The 24,522-nt window shown below is 40.8% G+C and overlaps 1 protein-coding gene and 1 pseudogene across 2 annotated transcripts in view; one reads left to right on the top strand and one right to left on the bottom strand.

Annotated features, from left to right (window-relative positions):
* The window catches only part of APPBP2 (amyloid beta precursor protein binding protein 2), an 83,267-nt gene that overhangs the window by 47,330 nt on the left and 11,415 nt on the right, over nt 1-24,522 (bottom strand). The window contains exons 1-3 of one of the 2 annotated variants that reach the window (XM_063599302.1): nt 22,560-22,657; nt 10,275-10,363; nt 4,371-4,522 (exon numbers count right to left, since the gene is read on the bottom strand). In XM_063599302.1, the coding sequence (XP_063455372.1) occupies nt 4,371-4,491 (121 nt within the window). In that variant the 5' untranslated portion in view covers nt 4,492-4,522; nt 10,275-10,363; nt 22,560-22,657. Of the gene's footprint in view, nt 1-4,370; nt 4,523-10,274; nt 10,364-22,559; nt 22,658-24,522 lie in introns of those variants that run through there. The other variant, XM_003814464.5, reaches the window with a different exon arrangement.
* LOC106633991 (splicing factor 3B subunit 6-like) lies at nt 14,862-23,708 on the top strand (annotated as a pseudogene).

Raw genomic sequence — 24,522 nt, forward strand, 5'->3', positions numbered from 1 at the left:
ATAGTTTGTGGTGATCAAATAGTACTGTATCTTGATAGTGATGGTGGTTGTACGACTCTACATGGAATCCACCGCACAGACACATATACAAACAAATGAGTGCACGTAAAAACTGGTGAAAACTAAGTAAGGCCAGTAGTCTAGTTAATGGTATAACACCAGTGTCAATTTCTTGGTTTTGATATTGCCCTACAGTTATATAATATGTGACCACTGGGGGAAGCTGGAGGAATGGTTCAAAGAACTCTGGGTACTCTTTTGCAACTTCCTATGAATCTACAGTCACTTTAAAAAAAAGTTTGTTTAATAGAGAAAAAAGAGCCAAGTGCAGTGGCTCATGCCTATAATTCCAGTAGTTTGGGAAGAATGCTTGAGCCCAGGAGTTCAAGACCAGCCTGGGCAACATAGCAAGACCTTGTCTCAACAAAAATAAAAATTAGCTGTGTATGTTGACACATGCCTGTTGTCCTAGCTACTCGGGAAGCTGAAGCAGGAAGACTGCTTGAGCCCAAGTTTGAAGTTACAGTGAGCTATGATTGTTGATATGGTTTGGCTCTGTGTCCCCACACAAATCTCATCTTGAATTGTAGCTCCCATAATTCCCACGTTACGGGAGGGACCTGGTGGGAGATAACTGAATCATGGGGGCAGTCTCCCCAATACTGTTCTTGTGGTAGTAAGTCTCACGAGATCTGATGGTTTTATAAGGGGTTTCCCCTTTCATTTGGCTCATTCTGTTTTGCCTGCCACCATGTAAGATGTGCCTTTTACCTTCCACCATGATTGTGAGGCCTCCCCAGCCACGTGGAACTATGAGTCCATTAAACCTCATTTTCCTTTATAAATTATCCAGTCTCAGGTATGTCTTTAACAGCAGCATGAAAATGAACTAATAAAGTAAACTGGTGCCAGCAGAGTGGGGAGCTGCTATAAAGATACCTGAAAATGTGGAAGCAACTTTGGAACTGGGTAACAGGCAAAGTTTGGAACAGTTTGGAGGGCTCAGAAGAAGATAGAAAAATGTGGGAAAAGTTTGGAACTTCCTAGAGACTTGTTGAATGGCTTTGATCAAAATGCTGATAATGATATGGACAGTGAAATCCAGGCTGAGGTGGTCTCAGATGGAGATGAGGAACTTGTTGGAAACTGGAGTAAAGGTGACTCTTGCTATGTTTTAGCCAAGAGACTGGTGACATTTTGTCCCTGCCTCAGAGATGTGTGGAACCTTTAACTTGAGGGAGATGATTTAGGGTATCTGGCAGAAGAAATTTCCAAGCAACAAAGCATTTAAGAGGTGACTGGAGTGCTGTTAAAAGCATTGTCTCATTTATTTTTATTTTTTTGAGATGAAGTTTTGCTTTGTCACCCAGGCTGGAGTGCAGTGGGGTGATCTCAGCAGTACAGTGAGGCAATTTCAACTCACTGCAACCTCTGCCTTCCAGTTTCAAGTGATTCTCCTGCCTCAGCCTCCCGAGTAGCTGAGATTACAGGCACCCGCCAACAGGCCCGGCTAGTTTTTGTATTTTTAGTAGAGATAGGGTTTCACCATGTTGGCCAGGCTGGTCTCAAACTCCTGATATCAAACAATCCACCCACCTTGGCCTCCCAAAGTGCTGGGACTAGAGGTGTGAGCTACTGCACCCAGTCAGCATTCAGTTTTAAAAGGAAAACAGAGCATAAAAGTTTGGAAAATTTGCAGCCTCAGGATGCGATAGAAAAGAAAAACTCATTTTGTGAGAAGAACTGCAAGCTGGCAGCAGAAATTTGCATGAGTAACGAGCAGCCAAACGTTAATCTCCAAGACAATGGAGAAAATGTCTCCAGGACATTTCAGAGAACTTTGTGGCAGCCCCTCCTATCACAGGCCCAGAGGCCTAGGGGGAAGAAATGGTTTTGTGAGTTGAGCCCAGGGCCCCCCTGCTGTGTGCAGACTAGGAACTTGGACCCCTGTGTCCCAGCTGCTCTACTCATAGCTAAAAGGGACCAACGTACAGCTTAGACCATAGCTTCCAAGGGGGCAAGTCCCAAGCCTTAGCAGCTCCCACATGGTGTTGAGCCTGTGGGTGCCCAGAAGTCAAGAATTGAGGTTTGGGAACCTCTGCCTAGACTTCAGAATGTATAGGAACGCCTGCATGTCCAGGCAGAAGTTTGCTGCAGGGTGAGGTCCTCATGAAAAACCTCTGCTAGGGCAGTGTGGAAGGGAAATATTGGGTTGAAGCCCTTACACAGAGTCCCCACTGGGGCACTGCCTAGTGGAGCTATGAGAAGAGGGCCACTGTGCTCCAGACCACAGAATGGCAGATCCACCGAAAGCTTGCACCGTGTGCCTGAAAAAACCACAGACACTTGACGCCAGTCCGTGAAAGCAGCTGGGAGGGAGGCTGTACCCTTCAAAGCCACAGGGGCAGAGCTGCCCAAGACCATGGGAACCCACCTCTTGCAACAGCATGACCTGGATGTGAGACATGGAGTCAGAAAAGATCATTTTGGAGCTTTATGATTTGACTGCTCCACTGGATTCCAGACTTGCATGGGGCCTTTAGCTCCTTCATTTTGGCCAATTTCTTCCATTTGGAATGGTTGTATTTATCCAATGCATGTACCCCCACTGTATCTAGGAAATAACTAACTTGCTTTTGATTTTACAGGCTCACAGGCAGAAGAGACCTGCCTTGTCTCAGATGAGACTTTGGACTGTGGACTTTTTGAGTGAATGCTGAAATGAGTTAAGACTTTGGAGGATGTTGGGAAGGCATGATTGGTGTTGAAATGTGAGGACATGAGATTCGCGAGGGGCCAGGGTGGAATGATATGATTTGGCTGTGTCCCCACCCAAATCTCATTTTGAATTATACTTCCCATAATTCCCACATGTTGTGGGAGGGACCTGGTGAAAGATAACTGAATCATAGGGCCGGTTCCCCAACACTGTTTTCATGCTAGTGAATAAGTCTCATGAGAGCTGATGGTTTTATAAGGGGTTTCCCCTATCTCTTGGCTCTCATTCTCTTGTCTGCCACCATATAAGACATGCCTTCCACCTTCCGCCATGATTGTGAAGCCTCCCCAGTCATGTGGAACTATAAGTCCATTAAACCTCTTTTTGCTTTATAAATTACCCAGTCTCGGGTATGTCTTTAACAGCAGCATGAAAACAGATTAATACAATTGTGCCACTGCACTCTAGCCTGGGTGACACAGTGAAACCCTGTCTCAAAATAAAATAATAAAACAAAATAAACAAAAAAGGTAGCAAAAACTTTAATAAGAAATTGCCTGAAACACACATCTAAACAGATTTGTGAAAACCATATAAAATTGTATACATACATTAAACAATATTTTTCTACATGTATAGCACACAAAACATTTTTCTAACTACTTTTATATTTATCATTTATTTTTAATTTTTTTGTTTTAGAGAGGAGGTTTTGCTATGTTGCCCAGGCTGGTCTCGAACTCCTGGGCTCAAGTGATCCTGCCACCTCAGCCTTCTAAAGTGCTAGAATTACAGGTGAGAACTGCCATGCCCAGCCTTTTTTTTTTCTTTTTTTTTTTTTTTCTGAGACAGAGTCTCCCTGTTACCCAGGCTGGAGTGCAGTGGCACAATCTAGGCTCAATGCAACCTCCACCTCCCAAGTTCAAGCAATTCTCATGCCTCATCCTCCCAAGTAGCTGGGATTACTGGCATGCGTCACCACACTCAGCTAATTTTTTGTATTTTTACTAGAGACAGGATTTCGCCATGCTGGCCAGGCTGGTCTCGAACTACTGACAGTGATCCACCCACCTCAGTAACCCAAAGTGCTAGGAACTACAGGCATGAGCCACCATGCCCAGCTCTATCACATATTTTTAAGGTCTCACTATGTTGCTTTTACATTTCTTTTCACTATCCTCATAACATCCACATGAGGAAATACAGAATAACCCTCATTTTAGAGATGGGAAAACTGAGGCTCTGAAAGGATGAAGTTCTCTGCCACAGCCTACAGTAAGCAGGTCAAAGAGGCTGGTGGCAGCATGACATGGTAGAAAAACACATATTATGGAATCACATAGACACAGGAATCTAAACTTAGCTCTACTACTAGCTATGTGACTTGAGCCAGTTACTCAACTTTTCTGAGTCTGTTTCCTCATTTGTAAAATGCTATTAATACCATCACTTCGTTGGAATGTCATGAGGATTTAGAAAGATACTATTTAAATGTATAGTATAATGCTTTGGCATGGGGTTAAGTGGTTCTGATGTTCTTCTCATAACCTTCTTACATAGACTTTGGGAAAGCCCTGGAAGAATTCTTTGTTAGCAGATTTAATTCTGAGTCCATCACAGGACAAAATACTTCTGTTCTACCATTACTTACCTAAAACAAAGCCAACCTGAATGGCTTTTTCCTTTACTGCAGCATCTGATTCTGCTATATAAGAGCACCGCCTACTGAATGAGTAGGCCAAGACTGAAGCAACTTTAACACCATGATCCATCAAAGCCTGAAAACAATGATGAAGCAAATGTCTGTAAGAAAAGAAAAAGATTATTTTATAGAGTTAATTTATTTTTCTCCTTTTAGAAAGTGCTAACTGCTTCTCTTTTAAATAATAACACTATTATTTTCCAGGATGGAATAAGATAAAAAGCATTTTGCCTTATCAATTACAAGGCCATAATTCAAAATTTAGCCTAATCTCTTCACTCAGTGGATAACTGAGTGATCCTACAACATTCAGGAAAAGTACACAATGTGTAACTTGATGACAAGGAAGGATGAAGCTAACTTTTAAAATTGGCTTTAAAAACCAAATTATAATTCACAATAAAAAGGTACATAACCCAGTTTTTAAAAGGCAATGAAGATAGAAGAGTTGTTTTTGTTTGTTTGTTTGTTTGTTTGTTTTTGAGATGGAGTCTCACTCTGTTACCCAGGCTGGAGTGCAGTGGCGTGGTCTCGGCTCATTGCAACCTCCACCTCCCTGGTTCAAGCGATTCTCCTGCCTCAGCCTCCCAAGTAGCTGGAACTACAGGCGCGTGTCACCATGCCCAACTAATCTTTTTTGTATTTTTAGTAGAGACAGGGTCTCACCATGTTAGCCGGGATGCTCTCAATCTCTTGACCTTGTGATCTACCCACCTCGGCCTCCCAAAGTGCTGGGATTACAGGTGTGAGCCACCACGCCTGGCTGATATGAACAGATATTTCTCCACAAAAGATATATAAATGCCAATAAACACGAAATAAGAGGCTCAACATCATTAATGATTAGGGAAATGCAAACCAAAATCATGAGATACCACTTTACACCCAACAGAATTTTTAAAAATATTTTATTTATTTACTTATTTATTTATTTATTTATGTTTTAGAGACAAGGACCTGCTCTGTCATCCAGGCTGGAGAGAAGTGGCATGATCATAGCTCACTGTAGCCTTGAACTGGTCTCAATTAAGATCCTCCTGCTTCAGCCTCCACAGTAGCTGGGACTATGGATGCCTGTCACTGCACCCTGCTATAATTTTTTTTGAAGTGTTGTCATGAGGTGAAAAAACGGGAACCCTCATACATTGGCGGTGGGATTATAAAATGATATGGCTGCTGTGAAAAAGTGTAGTGGTTCCTCAAAAAGTTAATCATAGGGTTACCATATTATACACCCTAGGTATATACTCAAGAGAATTGAGACTATATACACACAAAATACTGTCCAACCACATTCACAGCAGCATTATTCATAATAGCCAAAAGGTGGAAACAACTCAAATGTTCATAAACAGATGACTGGATAAGCAAAATGCAGTATTATCCTTACGATGGAAAATTATTCAGCCATAAAAAAGGAAAGTAGTACTGATGCAAGCAACAACATGAATGAACCTTAAAAATATTATGCTAAGTGTCAGTCACAAAAGACCATATAAGAATCAACTTATATAAAATATCTAGACTAGGCAAATCCATAGAGACAGAAAGTAGATTAATGGTCAGCTAGAAACTGAGGAAAAAGTTACTGTTAACTGAGGAAATGGTCAGCCAAGAGGAAATGGAGTTGACTGTTAATGATTTCTTTTTGTGGTGACCAAATTTTCTAGAATTAGACAGTGGTGATGGTTACAAAATCTTGTGAATAGTTGAATGGTAGAATTTAAATTGGTGAATTTTACAGTGTGTGAATCACATTTCAATAGAAAAAAAACCTTTTAAACAAAACTGTAAGAGTCACTGCTTTGGGTAAAGGAAAAAAAGGTCAAATTACATGCTTTTAGTTTCACAAATACATAAAACACTTACCAAAGGATTTGGACTTGGTGAAAGATAACCTAAGAGATGAAAAAGAGGTATTCCACTAAATCTTTACAACAGCCACGTTTAAAACTACCTAGAGAGATTCAAATCCCCAAAAGCTATCCTTTCTTTAGAGTAAGGAATGTTTTTAAAAGTTTTTCTAGTCTTCTTTTACCAAAATGAGAAGTTCTTATTTATTAGATTTTTTTTTACAGCCTAACTTTAATCAACTAATCAAGAAGTTTCTCTATAATCTTAGCACACAGGCCACATTTCAAAGTTACCCTTGAACACTGAAATCATGCTGTTTACTTACTTATTTTATTTTTTTTGAGACAGAGTCTCACTCTGTCACCCAGGCTGGAGTGCAGCGGCGTGATGTTGGCTCACTGCAACCTCCGCCTCCCGGGTTCAAGTGATTCTCCTGCCTCAGCCTCCCGAGTAGCTGGGATTACAGGCATGAGCTACCACGCCCAGCTATTTTTGTATTTTTAGTAGAGACGAGATTTCACCATGTTGGCCAGGCTGGTCTTCAACTCCTGACCTCAGGTGATCCACCCACCTTGGCCTCCCAAAGTGCTGGGATTACAGGTGTGAGCCACCACGCCCAGCTGACTTACTTGTTTATTATCTTATCATCTCTCTCTAAAATACAAACTCCATGAGGAAGGGACCTTGTGGATCCTACTCACTGCTATGGCCCCAGCATCTAAAACAGTATCTGGAAAATGTGCTATATATACACAATGGTGTACTATTTGGCCATAAAAAAGAATGAGATCCTGTCATCTGCAACAACACGGATGGAACTGTATGGTAAGTAAAAGAAGCCAGCCAAGGAAAGAACAACTTTGCATGTAGTCACTTATTTGTGGGAGCTAAAAATTAAAATAATTGCATTCATGGATATAGAGAGGAGAAGGATGGTTACCAGAGGCTGGGAAGGGTAACTGGGAGGGGGGGGGCAAATGAAGATGGTTAATGGGTACAATAAAATAGAAAGAATAAAATCTAGTATTTGCTAACACAACAGGATTATAGTAAAAAATAATTTAGTTCTACATTTTAATAACTGAAAGAATATAACTGGATTGTCTGTAACACAAAGAATAAATGCTTGAGGTGATGAACACCTCATTTATCTTGATGTGATTATTACACATTGCATGCTTGTATCAAAGTATCTTATGTAACCCATAAATATATGCACCTAATAGGTATGTACTATGTACCCCCAAAAACTTAAAATAAAACAGTACCTGGAACATGTTAGGCACTCAGCAAGTATTTATTTAATTTGTTGAATAAATGCTAACAACTTGGTAAGATTCTTATTAGAGATCAGCAGTATTTTGTGAAACTATATTCTTATTTTCCTAGAAATGTGGGTTAGGAAATAAAATGGCAGTTAAACTTAGGGAAGAACACTAAAGAGAACAGCAAGCAGACCAGGCATGGTGGCTCACACCTGTAACCCCAGCACTTTGGGAGGCCAAGGCAGGTGGATGGCTTGAGCTCAGGAGTTTGAGACCAGCATGGGCAACATGGCAAAACCCCATCTCTACTAAAAATACAAAAAATTACCCAGGCGTGGTGGGGCATGCCTGTATTCCCAGCTACTTGGGAGTATCACCTGAGCCCTGGAAGTCGAGGCTACAGTGAGCCATGATCTTGCCACTGCACTCCAGGCTGGGTGATGGAAGTGAGACCCTGGCTCCAAAAAAAAAAAAAAGAACAGCAAGTACAATGAAAAGCCAGATCTGTAGCTACTACTACTACATGATGATACTTAAAACGGGAAGATGAATTCAATCTCCCTTTCTTGAACTCAAAAAGCTAAACTACCAAAGTGTTAACTTTCCAAAGGGGATAGAAGGAGGCAGAACAAATTATCTTCTCTTTGTCACCAAGCTTCTGTTTGGGTTGTACAATTACTGCCACAATATTTTTACTATATTCTCTATGATGCTGGCAAAGACTTCTTGAGTTGTCTTAAATTGCTTTCAAATTCTACTTCTAGGTATGTATCTAATAGATATGCATACATATGTTCACCAAAAAACATTTACAAGAATGTTTAGGGCAGCAAGAGTTATAATAGCTAAAAAGTGGAAACAGCCCAAATGTCCATCAATAATAGAATGAATAATACTGTATTCACATAATAAAACACCATATATATATACAGCAACAAGAATGAACACACTGTAACTGCACATAACATAGGTGATTCTCATAAAACAATACTGGGGGGAAAAAAGCCAGACACAAAAGGGCACAAACTGTATAATTTTATTTAATATGTTCTAAAATACATAAAATGAATCTAGTGGTTACCCTAGGGGAGGGGAAGTAGTGACTGGAAAAAGACAAGACAGGGGTTCTGGTAACAACTGCAAATAAACATAATTCATAGTGAAATAATACCAGGTATATGGAAAAATGAATTGAGACAATTTCTCAATGAAACAACTTTATAGATTTACATTGGTACTATACTTATGAGGCAAAATTATTTTATCCACTCTAAATTTTCTGATATAATATTTATGAAATAATTTCTAAACCACATAAGAAATTAGTCAAAAATAAACGTAACTTCATGCATTAAAAAGAGGTGTAATGGAATTTTAAAAAACAAGTAACCTAAAAATGAAATTTATGTCCCAGCACTTTGGAAGACTGAGACAAGAGGATCACTTGAGCCCAGGAGTTCGAGACCAGCCTGGGCAACACAGCGAGACCTCATCTCTACTAAAAATAAAAAAATTAGCTGGGTGTGATAGCATGCACCTATAGTCCCAGCTACTCAGGAGGCTGAGGTGGGAGGATGGCTTTGAGCCAAGGAGAGTTTGAGTTTGCAGTGAGCTACGAACATGCCACTGAACTCCATCCTGGCAACAGAACAAGACCGTGTCTCAAAAAAAAAAAAATATGGAAAACAGTATGACAGTTCCTCAAAAAAATTGGAAATAGGAGTTGGGTGCAGTGGCATAGCGCCTTTAGTCCCAGCTAGCAGAGAGGCTGAAAAACAAGGATCCCTTGAGCCCAGGAGTTCGAGGGCAGCCTGTACAACATAGTGAAACTAAGTCTCTTAAAAAATAAACAAAAGTAGAATTACCATATAATCCAGCAATTCAACTTCTGAGTATATAACCAAAATAACTGAAGGCAGGGGCTTGAAGAGATATTTCTACGCTCATGTTCACAGCAGTATTATTCACACTAGCCAAAAGGTAGAAAGAACCCAAATATCCATTGACAGATGAATAGATAAACAAAATGTGGTATATGCACACAATGGAATATAATCTAGCCATAAAAAGAAATGAAATTCTGACTTGTACTACAACATAGATAAACCTTAAAAACATTATGCTAAATGAAATACAATACACACAAAAGGATAAACATTATAAGGATTCCACTTATATGGGAAATCAGAGAAGTCAAACTCATCTAAAGTACAATGGTGGCTACACAGGATAAGGGAAAGAGAGAATGGGGAGTTACTATTTAGCGGGTAAGGAGTTTTTGTTCAGGGTAATGAAAAAGTTCTGGAAATGAATGGTGTTGATGGTTGCACAATGTGAATATACTTTTTTTTTTTTTTTTTTTTTTGAGACGGAGTCTTGCTCTGTCACCCAGGCTGGAGTGCAGTGGCGCGATCTTGGCTCACTGCAAGCTCCGCCTCCCAGGTTCACGCCATTTTCCTGCCTCAGCCTCCCAAGGAGCTGGGACTAAGGCGCCTACCACCACGCCCAGCTAATTTTTTGTATTTTTAGTAGAGACAGGGTTTCATCACGTTAGCCAGGAAGGTCTCGATCTGACCTCGTGATCTGCCCACCTCAGCCTCCCAAAGTGCTGGGATTACAGGCGTAAGCCACAGCACCCAGCCCACAATGTGAATATACTTAATGCCACTCAATTCGGTTAAAATGGTAAATTTTATGTTATGTATATTTTACAATTTTTTAAAAAAGAATTTACCTTTTATCCAAAGCTCTCAGTACTTTAGCAAAAACTTCCAATTCACAAAATTCACTGCCCAGTTGACATAAGCGTCCCTGTTGGTAAAGCTGAAATAAAAAACAAATGACTTAAAAATTTTGCAATTTAATTCTTCTTTTTACTTTAATCATATTTGATAAATGTAATTTGATTAATTTCAGGAAAGATGCTTATGTTAAGAGAAATGTAACACTAACAAATTTCTACAATTCATATAAAAATATTTTAATAGTTGCATATAATCGTTACAAATTGGTATTTGTAAACCACCTAGAACAGTACCTGGAACATGGCAAGTACTACAAAGTGCTGTATAATTATGTATTTATTAAATACAGATAAAAATCATGTTAAACTGTTAACTTTTTTACTTAAACAAAACTGGAGAGCCGATGTAAAATTATCAAAATAATAGCAAAGATAATGTCCAGAAAACAGAGCTGGTCAATATGGTCACCTCAAAAATCTCAGTTCAGTCCTGGTTATAACACGTCAAAAACACACCAATAGTAGAGCATGTCAACAGTAATACAGGATGGCAGGATTTCTAATTATGCCATAATCGTTTATACATTCTGACTTTTTAGAACTACAATTTAAAATAACATTTTAAGGCTGGGTGCTGTGGTTTGATCCTGTCATTCCAGCTACTAAGGAGGCAAAGGAGGGAGTATTGCTTGAGGCCAGAGTTTGAGACAGGCCTGGGCAACATAGCAAGACCCTATTTATAAAATATAAATAAATTCGCTAGGTGTGGTGGCATGCACCTGTAGTCTCAGCTATTTGGGAGGTTGAGGCAAGGGGACTGCTTGAGCCCAGGAGTTGGAGACCAGCCTGGGCAACATAGTGACACCCTGTCTCTAGAATACAGCCTGGGTGAGAGTAAGACCCTGTCTCAAAAAAATTATAAATAAATAAACAGAAAGACAAATACTATTGTCCCTCCCTGCAACCCCGCCTCAATGTCACCAAATGCTTTTTGAGACAGTCTTGCTCTGTTGCCCAGGCGATACAATACCCAAGAGTGTGTAGTGGTGCAATCTCGGCTCACTGCAACCTCTGCCTCCCGGGTTCAAGCAATCCTCTTACCTCAGCATCCCTAGTAGCTAGGATTACAGGCATGCATCACCATGTCTAATTTTTTTTTTGTATTTTTAGTAGAGACATGTTGGCCAGGCTGGTCTTGAACTCCTGACCTCAAGACCAAATGCTTCTAAATTTACACATGCTATATAAATAATACAGTGCCTTAGAAAGCAGGATTTATTTGACTTTATATTACAGGCATTTAACAGCTCAGTTGATGAGAACATGGGTTTCATAAAGAAGACAAGGTCACTCTCCAAATGGGCCAGTTTACTTGGTGCATGGAAAACATAATAAAACCTCAGCACACTCCTGGGCATAAATCACTAGTCACAATGGAGGTCAGGTCAAATTAGGTAAATATATTAATACAAATCCATAATGACTGCTTCAAAAAATCTGTAACTGCTGGAGGGGAGAGGGGACAGGGACCACCACATGCTCACGAAGGAAAGGCAGAAATGTTATCTTCATGTAATAGTTAGACATTTATGTTAACATTAAAACCTTCAGCAGGAAAGATTTGTTATTTTTATTTATTTATTTATTTTTTAATGGTCTTACTCTGTCATCCAGGCTGCAGTATAGTGGCACAATTATAGCTCAATGCAGCACTGCAGTCTCAAATTCCTGGGCTCAAGTGATCTTCCTGCCTCAGACTCTCTGAGTGCTGGGGTTACAGGCGTGAGCCACTGCGTTCAGCCTATATTTGCTATCCTTATAGAGGACTCTGTTTTCTGCTATAGAAAAGTAAGAGCTTCTGGGAATGCATGCTGTAAAATTCACTACTATTAACTGCTGTCTTATTTACTTGACAACCAAAACAGAATAACTCAGGGAAAATAAAGCTGAGAACTTACGACCACATTCTTATAACATGGGCTTAACAAGGTGATAAATTTCTGATTTGCGACACAACAGTTACCAAAATAAATACAAACATACACTCCAAAAACACTAAGACAACAATCATAGCTTCTTACCAAAATGACTGACTTTTCATTATCAAACTTAAGGCTTAGAATTTCTTTTTAAAAATAGAATAAACAGGCTGGGCATGGTGGCTCATGCCTGTAATCCCAGCACTTTGGGAGGCCAAGGGGGGGGGGGTGGATCAGCTGAGGTCAACAGTTCGAGACCAGACTGGCCAACATGGAGAAATCCTGTCTCTACTAAAAATATAAAAATTAAACAGGCCATGGTGGCAGGCACCTGTAATCCCAGCTACTCGGGAGGCTGGGAGAGAATCGCTTGAACTCGTAAGACAGAGGTTGCAAGGAGCCAAGATCGCGCCACTGCACTCCAGCCTGGGTGACGGAGCAAAACTCTGTCTCAAAAAAAACAAAAAAAGAATAAACAAAAACAAGTTATACAACTACTTTGCCTAAAAACAAAATTTTATGTTATCTTACAATTCACTGTATTCCTTTAATGACTGAAACTGGTGTATCCTACTAAATGAGAGTCTATATTTGATATTTGGCTGTTTAAATTTTCTTTTTTTTTTTGTTGGGACAGAGTCTCTCACTCTGTCACCAGGTTGGAGTGCAGTGGCATGATCTCAGCTCACTGCAACCTCCACCTCCTGGGTTCAAGCGATTCTCCTGCCTCAGCCTCCCGAATAGCCTGGACTACCGGCGCGGGATACCACACCCAGGTAATTTTTGTATTTTTAGTGGCGACAAGGTTTCAACATGTTAGCCAGGATGGTCTCGATTTCTTGACCTCATGATCCGCCCGCCTCAGCCTTCCAAAGTGCTGGGATTACAGGCATGAGTTTCTCTAGTTAAAATGCGCTCACATTTAAATTGACGGGAAAGGGTAATTTGTTTCAACTCATCCTTACCAAGTTTATCTAAAAAATGCAAAGTAATTTTTTTTTTTTTTTTGAGACAGAGTTTTGCTCTTGTTGCCCAGGCTGGAGAACAGTGGCGTGACTTTGACTCACTGCAACCTCCACCTCTCAGGTTCAAGTGATTCCCTTGCTTCAGCCTCTGGAGTAGCTGGGATTACAGGCGCCCGCCACCACGCCCAGCTAATTTTTGTATTTTTAGTAGAGATGGGGTTTCACCATGTTGGCCAGGCTGGTCTTGAACTCCTGACCTCAGGTGATCCACCTGCCTTAGCCTCCCAATGTGCTGGGATTATAGGTGTCTGCCACCGTGCCCGGCCTGAAATTAAGACATTTTATGAATTAAAGGGGTTTTTGGATACCAATCCAGAATAAAAATAACTTCTAATCATATAGAGATCTTTTATGTGTCAGGCACTGTTGTCAGTGCTTTTCATAAATTATTCATTTTATCCTTTTACAGATGAGGAAACTGAGTCATATACAGTTAAATAACATTCTCAAAATCATATAATTAGGATGGGCAAAGCAGGAATCTTACCCAGGCAGTCTGTCCCTACATCCATGTTCTTAACAACTTACCCTATATTGCCTCTTGAAGATAATATAAAAGGAAATTTTTAAAAGTATTAAATGGACAATTTAAAATATTTTTATAGAAATGATAGAAGATTTAAAGGTTAATCCCCTCATAGATTCAAACATCTTATGAAACAGAGCTTAGAAGAGAGGAAACTGATACTTTTTGTTTCAGTAATGATTCTCATATAAGATTTTTAAAACTTATTTTAGTTTATATTATGTACCCGTAGCATAATGAAGCTATTAAAGGGCTATATCAACTACTTTTAGCTGTTCCTACCTTAAACAAAAGGGAAAACAAGCTTATTTCTAGAAGTAGGCAAATTATCGCCCACCAGATATAAAAACAGATAATAAAATACAATTAAAACAGTATTATACAGTTATGAAGATAGACCAACCAACAGAACAAAATGCAAAGTTCAAAAACAGACCTTAGTGTATATAAATATCAATGTATGACAAAAGAAGCATTTTAAGATCACTGAGGAAAGAAAAAAATTACTTAATAAAGAGTGCATAAAAATGGGTAAACAAAGATGCCTACCTGATAAAATGTAACAAAAAGGAATTCCAGATTTATCAAAGTTTTAAATGGTAAAAAATTATATCATAGCAGTATTAAAAGCTACCTGCTAACATTGCTTTCCTAAGCATCACATCACATAAAATTCAAGATCAGCCTGGCCAACATGGCGAAACCCTGACTATACCAAAAATATAAAAATCAGCCCGGCATGGTTGCGTGTCCCAGCTACTCGGGAAGCTGAGGCATAAGAATTGCTCAAAGTCAGGAGGCGGAGGTTGCAATAAGCTGATATTGCGCACTGCACTCCAGCCTGGGTGACACTGAGACTCTTGTCTCAAAAACAACCAACCAACCAAAAAACACCTATGTTCTAAGAAAAACTGAAGGCACATAATTGCATGCACACACTCACACATACCAATGAAACCTGTGCATCTCATTCATGTTTGGAACTTTCTCAGAGAGTCTTTAAATAGCCAAAACTTCAGAAATGAAAAGGGGTTGTTATCAAGGAAAAATGGCCATGTTATATGAAGTGAACAAGTTCCTGAAACGTGTAATAAAATTCCACTTTTGCTTCTAAATTGTATATCTACATTATATATGCATCCATATAAAAATCTGAAATAATACAATGCTTATATATATGGTATAGGATTAATATCTCAAATATTTCACCTAGATTACTGTAAAGGTTTGATAGAATTAGTCTCTCCATTACCACTCTTGTCTCCCTCAAAATTACGGTCCACACAGTAAACAGAATAATCTTGTAAAAAAGTAACTCATATCATGCCGCATATTCTCTTGTTTAAAACCTTTATTTAAATGGCACCCCCAATGTAGAACATAATCCAAAATCTTTTCTTTTTGAGACGGAGACTCGCTCTGTCACCTAGGTTGGAGTGCAGTGGCACGATATTGGCTCACTGCAAGCTCCGCCTCCCGCGTTCACGCCATTCTCCTGCCTCAGCCTCCAGAGTAGCTGGGACTACAGGCGCCCGCCACCATGGCCGGCTCACTTTTTGTATTTTTAGTAGAGACGGGGCTTCATGGTGTTAGCCAGGATAGTTTCGATCTCCTGACCTTGTGATCCGCCCACCGTGGCCTCCCAAAGTGCTGGGATTAGAGGTGTGAGCCATCGCGCCTGGCCCATAATCCAAAATCTTTATTAATGTTACCTCTGAGATCCTAAAAGCCACCTGACCCCTGCGTTTTTTTTTGTGTTTTTTTTTTTGTTTTTTTTTTGAGATGGAGTTTCACTCTTGTTGCCCAGGCTGGAGTGTAGTGGTGCCACTTGGGCTCACTACCTCTGCCTCCCGGGTTCAAGCAATTCTCATGCCTCAGTCTCTTGAGTAGCTGGGATTACAGGCGCCCGCCACCATGCCCAGCTAATTTCTGTATTTTTAGCAGAGATGGGGTTTCACCATGTTGGCCAGGCTGTTCTCGAACTCCTGACCTAGGTGATCCACCTGCCTCGGCCTCCCAAAGTGCTGGGATTACAGGTGTGAGCCACCACGCCTGGCCTTTCTTTTTTTTTTCTCCCTGGGAGACAGTCTGGCCTCTGTCTCACAAGCTGGAGGGCAGTGGCATGATCATGACTCACTGGAGCCTCAATCTCCTTCCTGGGCTCAAGCAATGCACCCACCTCAGCCCCAGATAGTAGCTGGTACTACAGGCATGCACAACCATGCCTGGCTAATTTTTCCATTTTTTCTGTAGAGACTGGGTCACACTATGTTGCCTAGCCTGGTGTACAAACTCTTGGGCTCAAGTGATACTCCCACCTAGGCCTCCCAAAGTGCTGGGATTACCGGCCTGAGCCACTGCCCCTGGCCTTGACGCCTGCCTATATTTCTGACCTCATCGTTTACTATTGTTTCTCCCTGTCTCCTACACTCCTGCCACCTTAGCTTTCTTTTGGCTCATAACTTTTGCACACATATGCTACTACCTCTACATGAAGCACTGGTAACATGATTCTTTGCCTGGTTAGTTTATAACTCATCCAAATCCTCTCAACTACACTATGTCACTTCCTCACAGAGCTCTTCCCCTGACTCAGCAATCTAAATTCTATGTCCTGTTAAACTTTCTCATGACACACTGTTTTTTTTACCTCCACAGTAGCATTAAGACATGCATGCATTCACTTAAACAGTCATTTGTTAAATATATTACTCCATCACACTCTACATTCTATGAGGTGACTACAGTCACCACTATATTCCCAATACCTAGCACAGTGCCTAGTACAAGATATACATTCAATATTTTCTTTTTTAAAAAAAACATTTTCACCCGGGCGCGGTGGCTTGCGCCTGTAATGCCAGCACTTTGGGAGGCCGAGGCGGGCAGATCACGAGGTCAAGAGATCGAGACCATTCTGGCCAACATGGTGAAACCCCGTTTCTACTAAAAATACAAAAATTAGCTGGGCGTGGTGGCGGGTGCCTGTAGTCCCAGCTACTTGGGAAGCTGAGGCAGGAGAATCTCTTGAACCTGGGAGGCAGAGGTTGCAGTGAGCTGAAATCACGCCACTGCACTCCAGCCTGGCGACAGAGCGAGACTCCATCTCAAAAAAAAAAAAATTTTTCTTTCTTCTCTTTTCAAAAATTTTAGATTCAGGGGTACATTTGCAGGCTTGTTACACGGTTATATTGCATAATGCTGGGGTGTGGGCTTCAAGTGAACCCATACCCAAGTAGCGAAACAGTACCCAGTAAGTAGTTTTTCAATCCTTGCCCCATTAAATATTTTTTTTTCTTTTTTTTTTTTTTGAGACAGAGTCTCATTCCATCACCCAAGCTAGAGTGCAGTGGCAAAATCTTGACTCACTTCAACCTCCACCTCCTGGGTTCAAGTGGTTCTCGTGCCTCAGTCTCCCAAATAGCTGGGATTAAAGGCATGTACCACCATGCCCGGCTAATTTTTATACTTTTAGTAGAGATGGGATTTTGCCATGTTGGCCAGGCTGGTCTAGAACTCCTGACCTCACGTGAGCTGCCCACCTCACCCTCCCAAAGTGCTGGGATTACAAGCATGAGCCACAATGCCTGGCCCCCTTAAATATTTTCTAAATGAATAATCCAAATTGGTACTTACTTACTTTGGATGGAACTCAGAACCTCAGAAGACACAAAAAAATTCAAGACACAGTCTCTACTCTGGAGTTTATAATTAGGGAATCGATTATTTAGTATTGTTATTATATTACATCCTTATTTACTGAAATTATCGAGATTAATCCGGTTGGTAAATTTGATACTTTGGGAAAAACCTCACTTTCACACAGTTGACTACTGCCTCTCCAATCAGACTATAAGCACCTTTCATTTTCATGTTTTTGAATCAGGGTCTCACTGTCACCTTGGCTGGAGTGCAGTGGCGTGATCATAGCTCACTGCAGCCTCCAACTCCTGGGCTCAAGAGATTCTCCCACCTCAACCTCCCAAGTAGCTACAACTAAAGACACACCCTGCTACACCCAGCCAAGTTGTTTCTTTTTTTTCCTTCTTTTTTTTTTTTTTTGGAGACAGGGTCTCACTCTGCCACCCAGGCTGGAGTGCAGCGGTGAAATCCCAGCTCACTGCAGCCTCCGCTTCCTGGGCTCAAGCGATTCTCCAGCCTCAGCCTCCGGAGTAGCTGGGACTACAGGTGCGAGCCACCAATGCCTGGCTAATTTGTGTAGTTTTTGGTAGAACTGTTCTCTGATTTCAAAAAATTTAGAATCTTTCAGAACAGAAAAATAATGTTCACAGATTATATGATGAAGGTAGGCAAACTGCTTTAAGAATACAGATAAAATATCAACTCCAAGAACTTCAGATGCAGAGGAATTGCTAGTAACACTTCTAGCAATATGGCACATAGCACTGACAAAGATGCTAACCTTTCAACCCTTTTTCGGACACAGAAAGGCTGGATATATATTTTTAAAAAATCACAAAATAACTTTTGGATAAATAGCTAAATTGAAACCAAGCATAGAAACTCCACAGTTGCCAAAAATTAAGAAAACACAAACTTGAAAGCAGCTAGGAAAGAAGGAAAACAGAGTAGTTTATACCTCTGAATGGTTTCAAGCTAGAGTATCAAAGACCAGAAAGGAGCTGAGGCAGCATATCCTGTAAGCAAAGAGACCTGGAGATTAACTACCTGCCTAAAGAAGTCTAGAACATCTCCTCTAGCCTTAGCAGTCTCCTATGAAAAACTAAAACCTCCAGTCCAGGACACACATGGGTACCTAGTCCAAATTGATACTACCTAGATGATTTACAGACCCCAAACTCAGAATCTGGCATTAAAAACTAGCCTGAAACCAGTGAAACCCATGAAGTCCCCAGACAGACAAATGCAAAAACACCCAGGTGTTTCTGAGGGGAGATGAAAATGCTGTACATACTGATCAGCAAAATCTAGACTTCAGGAAACTCTTTAAAGTCTACAGGACAAACGAATGTGTTTCTTAACAAGTAAATTGCAAAGAAAATAAAACAGAAGGAAAGGTAAACTATAGATCAAGAGAGACTCAAGAGGTGTATCAAGAAAATGCTAACATGTGGAACTTACCTGCATCCTGATCCAAACAAGCAAACTATAAAAATATACACATTTGAGTCCAGGCATGGTGGCTCATGGCTGTAATCCCAGCACTTTGGGAGGCTGAGGCAGGTGGATCACAAGGTCAGGAGTTCAAGACAAACTTGGCCAGCATGGTGAAACCCCGTCTCTAATAAAAATACAAAAATTGGCCAGGCATGGTGGTGTGTGCCTGTAGTCCCAGCTACCAGGAGGCTAAGGCAGGAGAATTGCTTGAACCTGGGAGGCGGAGGTTGTAGTGAGCCGAGATTGCACCACTGCACTCCAACCTGGGCAACAGAGCGAGACTCCGTCTCAAAAAAAAAAAAAAAAAAAAAACATGTTTGAAACAACTGAAAATTTGAACAGTGACTGTACATTTAAGAACATTAAGGAATTACTGTTCATTTTCCTCAGGTGTTATAATAGTGTGGTAGTTACTAAAATATTTCTAGATGAAATTACCTGGCCAGGTGTGGTGGCTCACGCCTGTAATCCCAGCACCTTAGGAGGCCTAGGCAGGCGGATTACCTGAGGTTGGGAGTTTGAGACCAGCCTGACTAACACAGAAAAACCCCATCTCTACTAAAAATACAAAATTAGCCGGGCGTGGTGGCACATGCCTGTAATCGCAGCTACCCGGGGGGCTGAGGCAGAATTGCTTGAACCCAGGAGGTGGAGGTTGCGGTGAGCTGAGATTCCACCATTGCACTCCAGCCTGGGCAACAACAGTGAAACTCCATCTCAAAAAACACAAAAAACAACAACAAAGAAATCATCTGATGTCTAGATTTGCTTCCAAATATCACATGAAAGGGGAAAGTGAATGGGAGAACAGATTCAGTAACAAGACTGGCCAGAATCGATAATTGTTAAAGCTAGGTGATAGACATAGGAATTCATTATTCTATTCTATTTCTGTATGTATTTAACTTTTTAAAAAAGAAAGTCTTGTAAATGTATCCTTTACCTCTAACATAAAAGAATATGTTTCATTTAACAAACATGAGTTATCGTCACTTACATGATTCATTTATTATTATCCTCTGATCTCAAAACCCATCTGAAGGCTGGCACAGTGGCTCACACCTGTAATCCCAGCAATTTGGCAAGCCGAGACAAGAGGATTGCTTGAGACCAGGAGTTTGAGACCAGCCTGGGCAATGTAGCAAGACCCCCAACTCCACAAAAAATAAAAAATTAGCCAGACGTGGTAGTACATATCTGTAGTCTGAACTACTTGGGTGGCTGAGATGGAAGGATCACTTGAGCCCTGAAGGTCAAGGCTGCAGTGAGTCATGATTATACCACTGGACTCCAGCCTGGACAACACAGCAAAATCCTGCCTCAAAACAAATAATTTTAAAAAGTAAAAAACTCATCTGATGTTGGGCGTGGTGGGTCACACCTGTAATCCCAGCACTCTGGGAGGCCAAGGTGGGAGGATTGCTTGAGCCCAGGAGTTTAAGGCCAGCCTGGACAACATAGGGAGACCCCCATTGCTACAAAAAATAAAAAAATTGGCCAAGCATGGCGGCGTGTGCCCCAGGTACTTGGGAGGCTGAGGTGGGAGGTTTGCCTGAGCCTGGGAGGTTGAGGCCGCAGTGAGCCATAATTGCTCCACTACACCAGAGCCTGGGCGACAAAGTGAGATCCTGTTTCTGGGGGAAAAAAAATCATCTGAAATGTACTCTGAAAAACATTATATTAGAATATTGATATTCCTTTTCTTTGTACTTTATACCTTACATTTAATGTCCTTTATCTGTTGCTTCGTTAAAGTGTCATTTCAGATAATATTCAAATAAAAGGGCAACCCTTTACTAAAACTTAAATATGCTGTCCATTTATGATTATGATGTCACTAGGTCAATCATCCATGAAACAAGAAATTAAGAGTTTTTCCCCCCAATGGTTAAAAGAATGAACTTATGTGTATTTACCCAGATGCTCCAACTCACTTTATAGGTCAATGGCATAATTTTCAAGATAGTATGATTTTGTTAGTGGTAGGAGATGTTACCACAGCACAAATGGAAGTTCAAAACAAAAATCTAGTTAGATGTAAGGCCTAGTCAGTGATAACCAGTCATACATAACACAATATATACCAGCAATCTCTATATTTGGGATAAGTCTCTCAGCTTCTCTTCTTGAAGTTTCACTACCAATATGTGGTGAAAATCAGAAGTGTTTCCATGAGACAAAAGGATAGGGCAGTATAGCTATAAGAAAACACTTTCTGCCGGGCGCGGTGGCTCACGCCTGTAATCCCAGCACTCTGGGAAGCCGAGGTGGGTGGATCATGAGGTCAGGAGATCGAGACCATCCTGGCCAACATGGTGAAACCCCATCTCTACTAAAAATACAAAAATTAGCTGGGCGTGGTGTTGTGTGCCTGTAATCCTAGCTACTCAGCAGACTGAGGCAGGAGAAACACTTGAACTCAGAAGGCAGAGGTTGCGGTGAGCCGAGATCGCATCACTGTATTCCAGCCTGGCGACAGAGCAAGACTCCATCGAAAAAAAAAAAAGAAAAAGAAAAAAGAAAACACTTCCTGTCTCTATAAGAAAACTCATTCTGTATTCTAGATAAGCAACTGTAAAACACTTGTTTCCTCTGATTTCAGCATTTATGTTTTTAAAAACATTAGAAAATGCAGGGAATTTCAAAAATAATTGCTGATTTTTACCATCTACAGAGGAAAATCACTGTCAACATAATGGCACACTTCTTTCCAGTTCTCCTTTTCTTATTGATTTGCAAGAGTTTTGAATATGCTTAATAAACTTTAATCCTCTGTTATATAAAGATATATTTTTTCCCACTACACATTTTTAAAATTTTTAACGGTTCTAAGAACTGTTCTGGGGATTCTGATTAAGTTCACACTGAATATATAGATTCTGGGAAAAGTTACATCTTTAAAACCCCAAATCTTCCAATCTAGGAACAAAATATTGGCTCTTCTACATTTATTGAAGACTTTTGGGTGTCTTTTTGGTCTCACTCCTTGAGGTGTTTTTTTTTTTTTTTTTTTTTTTTGAGATGGAGTCTCGCTCTGTCACCCAGGCTGGAGTACAGTGGCCCAATCTCGGCTCACTGCAAGCTCTGCCTCCCGGGTTCAAGCCATTCTCCTGCCTCAGCCTCCCGAGTAGCTGGGACTACAAGTGCCCACCACCACGCCCAGCTAATTTTTTGTATTTTTTAGTAGAGACGGGGTTTCACCGTGTTAGCTAGGATGGTGTCGCTCTCCTGACCTCGTGATCCGCCCGCCTCGGCCTCCCAAAAAGGTGTTTTATTATTTTGAGTCAGATATAATCCTTCCTATATTGCATATAGAAAAATTGAATTTTTAATTATAAACGTGTAATCAGCCCCTTTACTGAATTATCTTACTGCTATAGTTTTTCAGTTGACTTTGCTGGCTTTTTACTTATTTTAACAGTACTGGTTAGCACCTCAAGAATGTTGAATAGGGTTGGGTGTGGTGGCTCACACCTGTAATCCCAACACTTTGGGAGGCTGAGGCGGGAGGATCACGAGGTCAGAAGTTCGAGACCAGACTGGCCAACATAGTGAAACCCCGTCTCTACTAAAAATACAAAAAATAGTCGGGTGTGATGGCACGCACCTGTAGTCCCAGCTACTCAGGAGGCTGAGGCAGGAGAATCATTTGAACTCAGGAGGCGGAGGTTGCAGTGAGCCGAGACTGCACCATTACACTCCAGCCTAGGCAACAGAGTGAGACTCCATCTAAAAAAAAAAAAAGGAAAAGAAAAGAAACGACAAAAAAAAAGAATGCTGAATATCTAGTATACAGTTTCAGAAATAAGTCTGAAAGTCTTCACTTAAAAAAAATTTTTTTCTTTTCCTTTTTTTTTTTTTTTGACCCTGGGAGTCTATTCAAAAGGGAACGCTACATGGTCGCATCTTGGCGTGAGACAGCGCTATTCCGTGGGTGCTATAACAGGTTCCAGCAGTACTTGGGTGTTGATGTCCCACCCCTGATGCTGTGCAGCGCCTGAAACCCAGCGAGCTCGGAAGGTGTCCAGAAGAATTTCAGTATTTGCTACAGTAACCTCATCAGCCTGCCAAGACAGCAGTGCAAGCGGCCAAGAGGGCGAGCATTCGACTTCCACCTGAAGTAAATCAGATATTGTATATAAGAAATTTGCCATACACAATCACAGCTCAATCAATGTATATTTGGGAAATATGGACCTATTCATCAAATCAGAGTGGAGAACACACCTGAAACTAGAGGAACAGCTTATGTGGTCTATGAAGACATCTTTGTTGCCAAGAATGCTTGTGATCACCTATCGGGATTCAATTTTTGTGACAGATAACTTGTGGTTTTGTACTATAATGCCAACAGGGCATTTCAGAAGATGGACACGAAGAAGGAGGAACAGCTGAAGCTTCTCATGGAGAAATATGGTTGTCAAGATAGATCCACCAAAATCAATGTTTTCTACATTTTTATTTTGAGGGCGGGCACGGTGGCTCACATCTGTAATCCCAGCACTTTGAGAGGCCAAAGCGGGAGGATCACCTGAGGTCAGGAGTTCGAGACCAGCCTGGCTAACATGGTGAAACCCCATTTCTACTAAAAATACAAAAAATTAGCCGGGCGTGGTGGCGGGCGCCTGTAATCCCAGCTACTCGGGAGGCTGAGGCAGGAGAATCACTTGAACCTGGGAAGCAGAGGTTGCAGATGCCACTGCACTCCAGCTTCGGCAAGAAGAGTGAAACTCCATCTCAGAAAAAAAAAAGAAAATAGAGCATATATGTACAAAGTAAAAAGCAATTGTGATCCTACCCCTGGAGTAAACACCATTAAAATTTTGTTGTGTTCCCCTATATTCTTCTTTCAATGCAAACACATATACATATTTTCCCCACATTAAAAAAAAAAAAAAAAAAACACACAGCCAGGCATGGTAGCTCACACCATTATAATCCCAACATTTTGAAAGGCTGTGGCAGGAAGATCACTTGAACCCAGGAGTTCAACACCAGCCTGAACAATGCGGCAAAATCTCATCTCTACAAAAAATACAAAAATTAGCTGAGCATGCAGTACACACCTGTAAGTCCCAGCTACTAGGCAGGATCACTTGAGCCTAGGAGGTGGAGGTTGTAGTAAGTGGTGATTGCACCACTGCATTCCAGCCTGGGTAACAGAGCAAGACCCTGTCTCAAAACAAACAAACAAAAAACCCACAATGGAGGCTAGGCAAGGTGGCTCATACCTATAATACCAGCACTTTAGGAAGCCAAGGCAGGAAGACCGCCTAATGCCAGGAATTCAAGACCAGCCTGGGCAACAGAGCCAGACCCCGTTTCTATCAAAAAAACAAAAACAAAACACACACATAAGATGATTCTATTCACACTACTTTGTAACAAACTTTTTATTCTCCCTACTTGCTCTATGTTCTGGCATCTCTAGTATATATAGAATACTCATTCTTTATAAATGCACTATGATATTCCATTCCTGATTAGCATATGGTTGTTTTCAATTTTTGCCATCATAAACAATGCTGTTTATGAACAAACACTGAATATCCTCTAATAGGATTTTCCAC

The sequence above is a fragment of the Pan paniscus genome, chromosome 19, assembly GCF_029289425.2.
Source record: "Pan paniscus chromosome 19, NHGRI_mPanPan1-v2.0_pri, whole genome shotgun sequence".
Classification (NCBI taxonomy): Eukaryota; Metazoa; Chordata; class Mammalia; order Primates; family Hominidae; genus Pan; species Pan paniscus.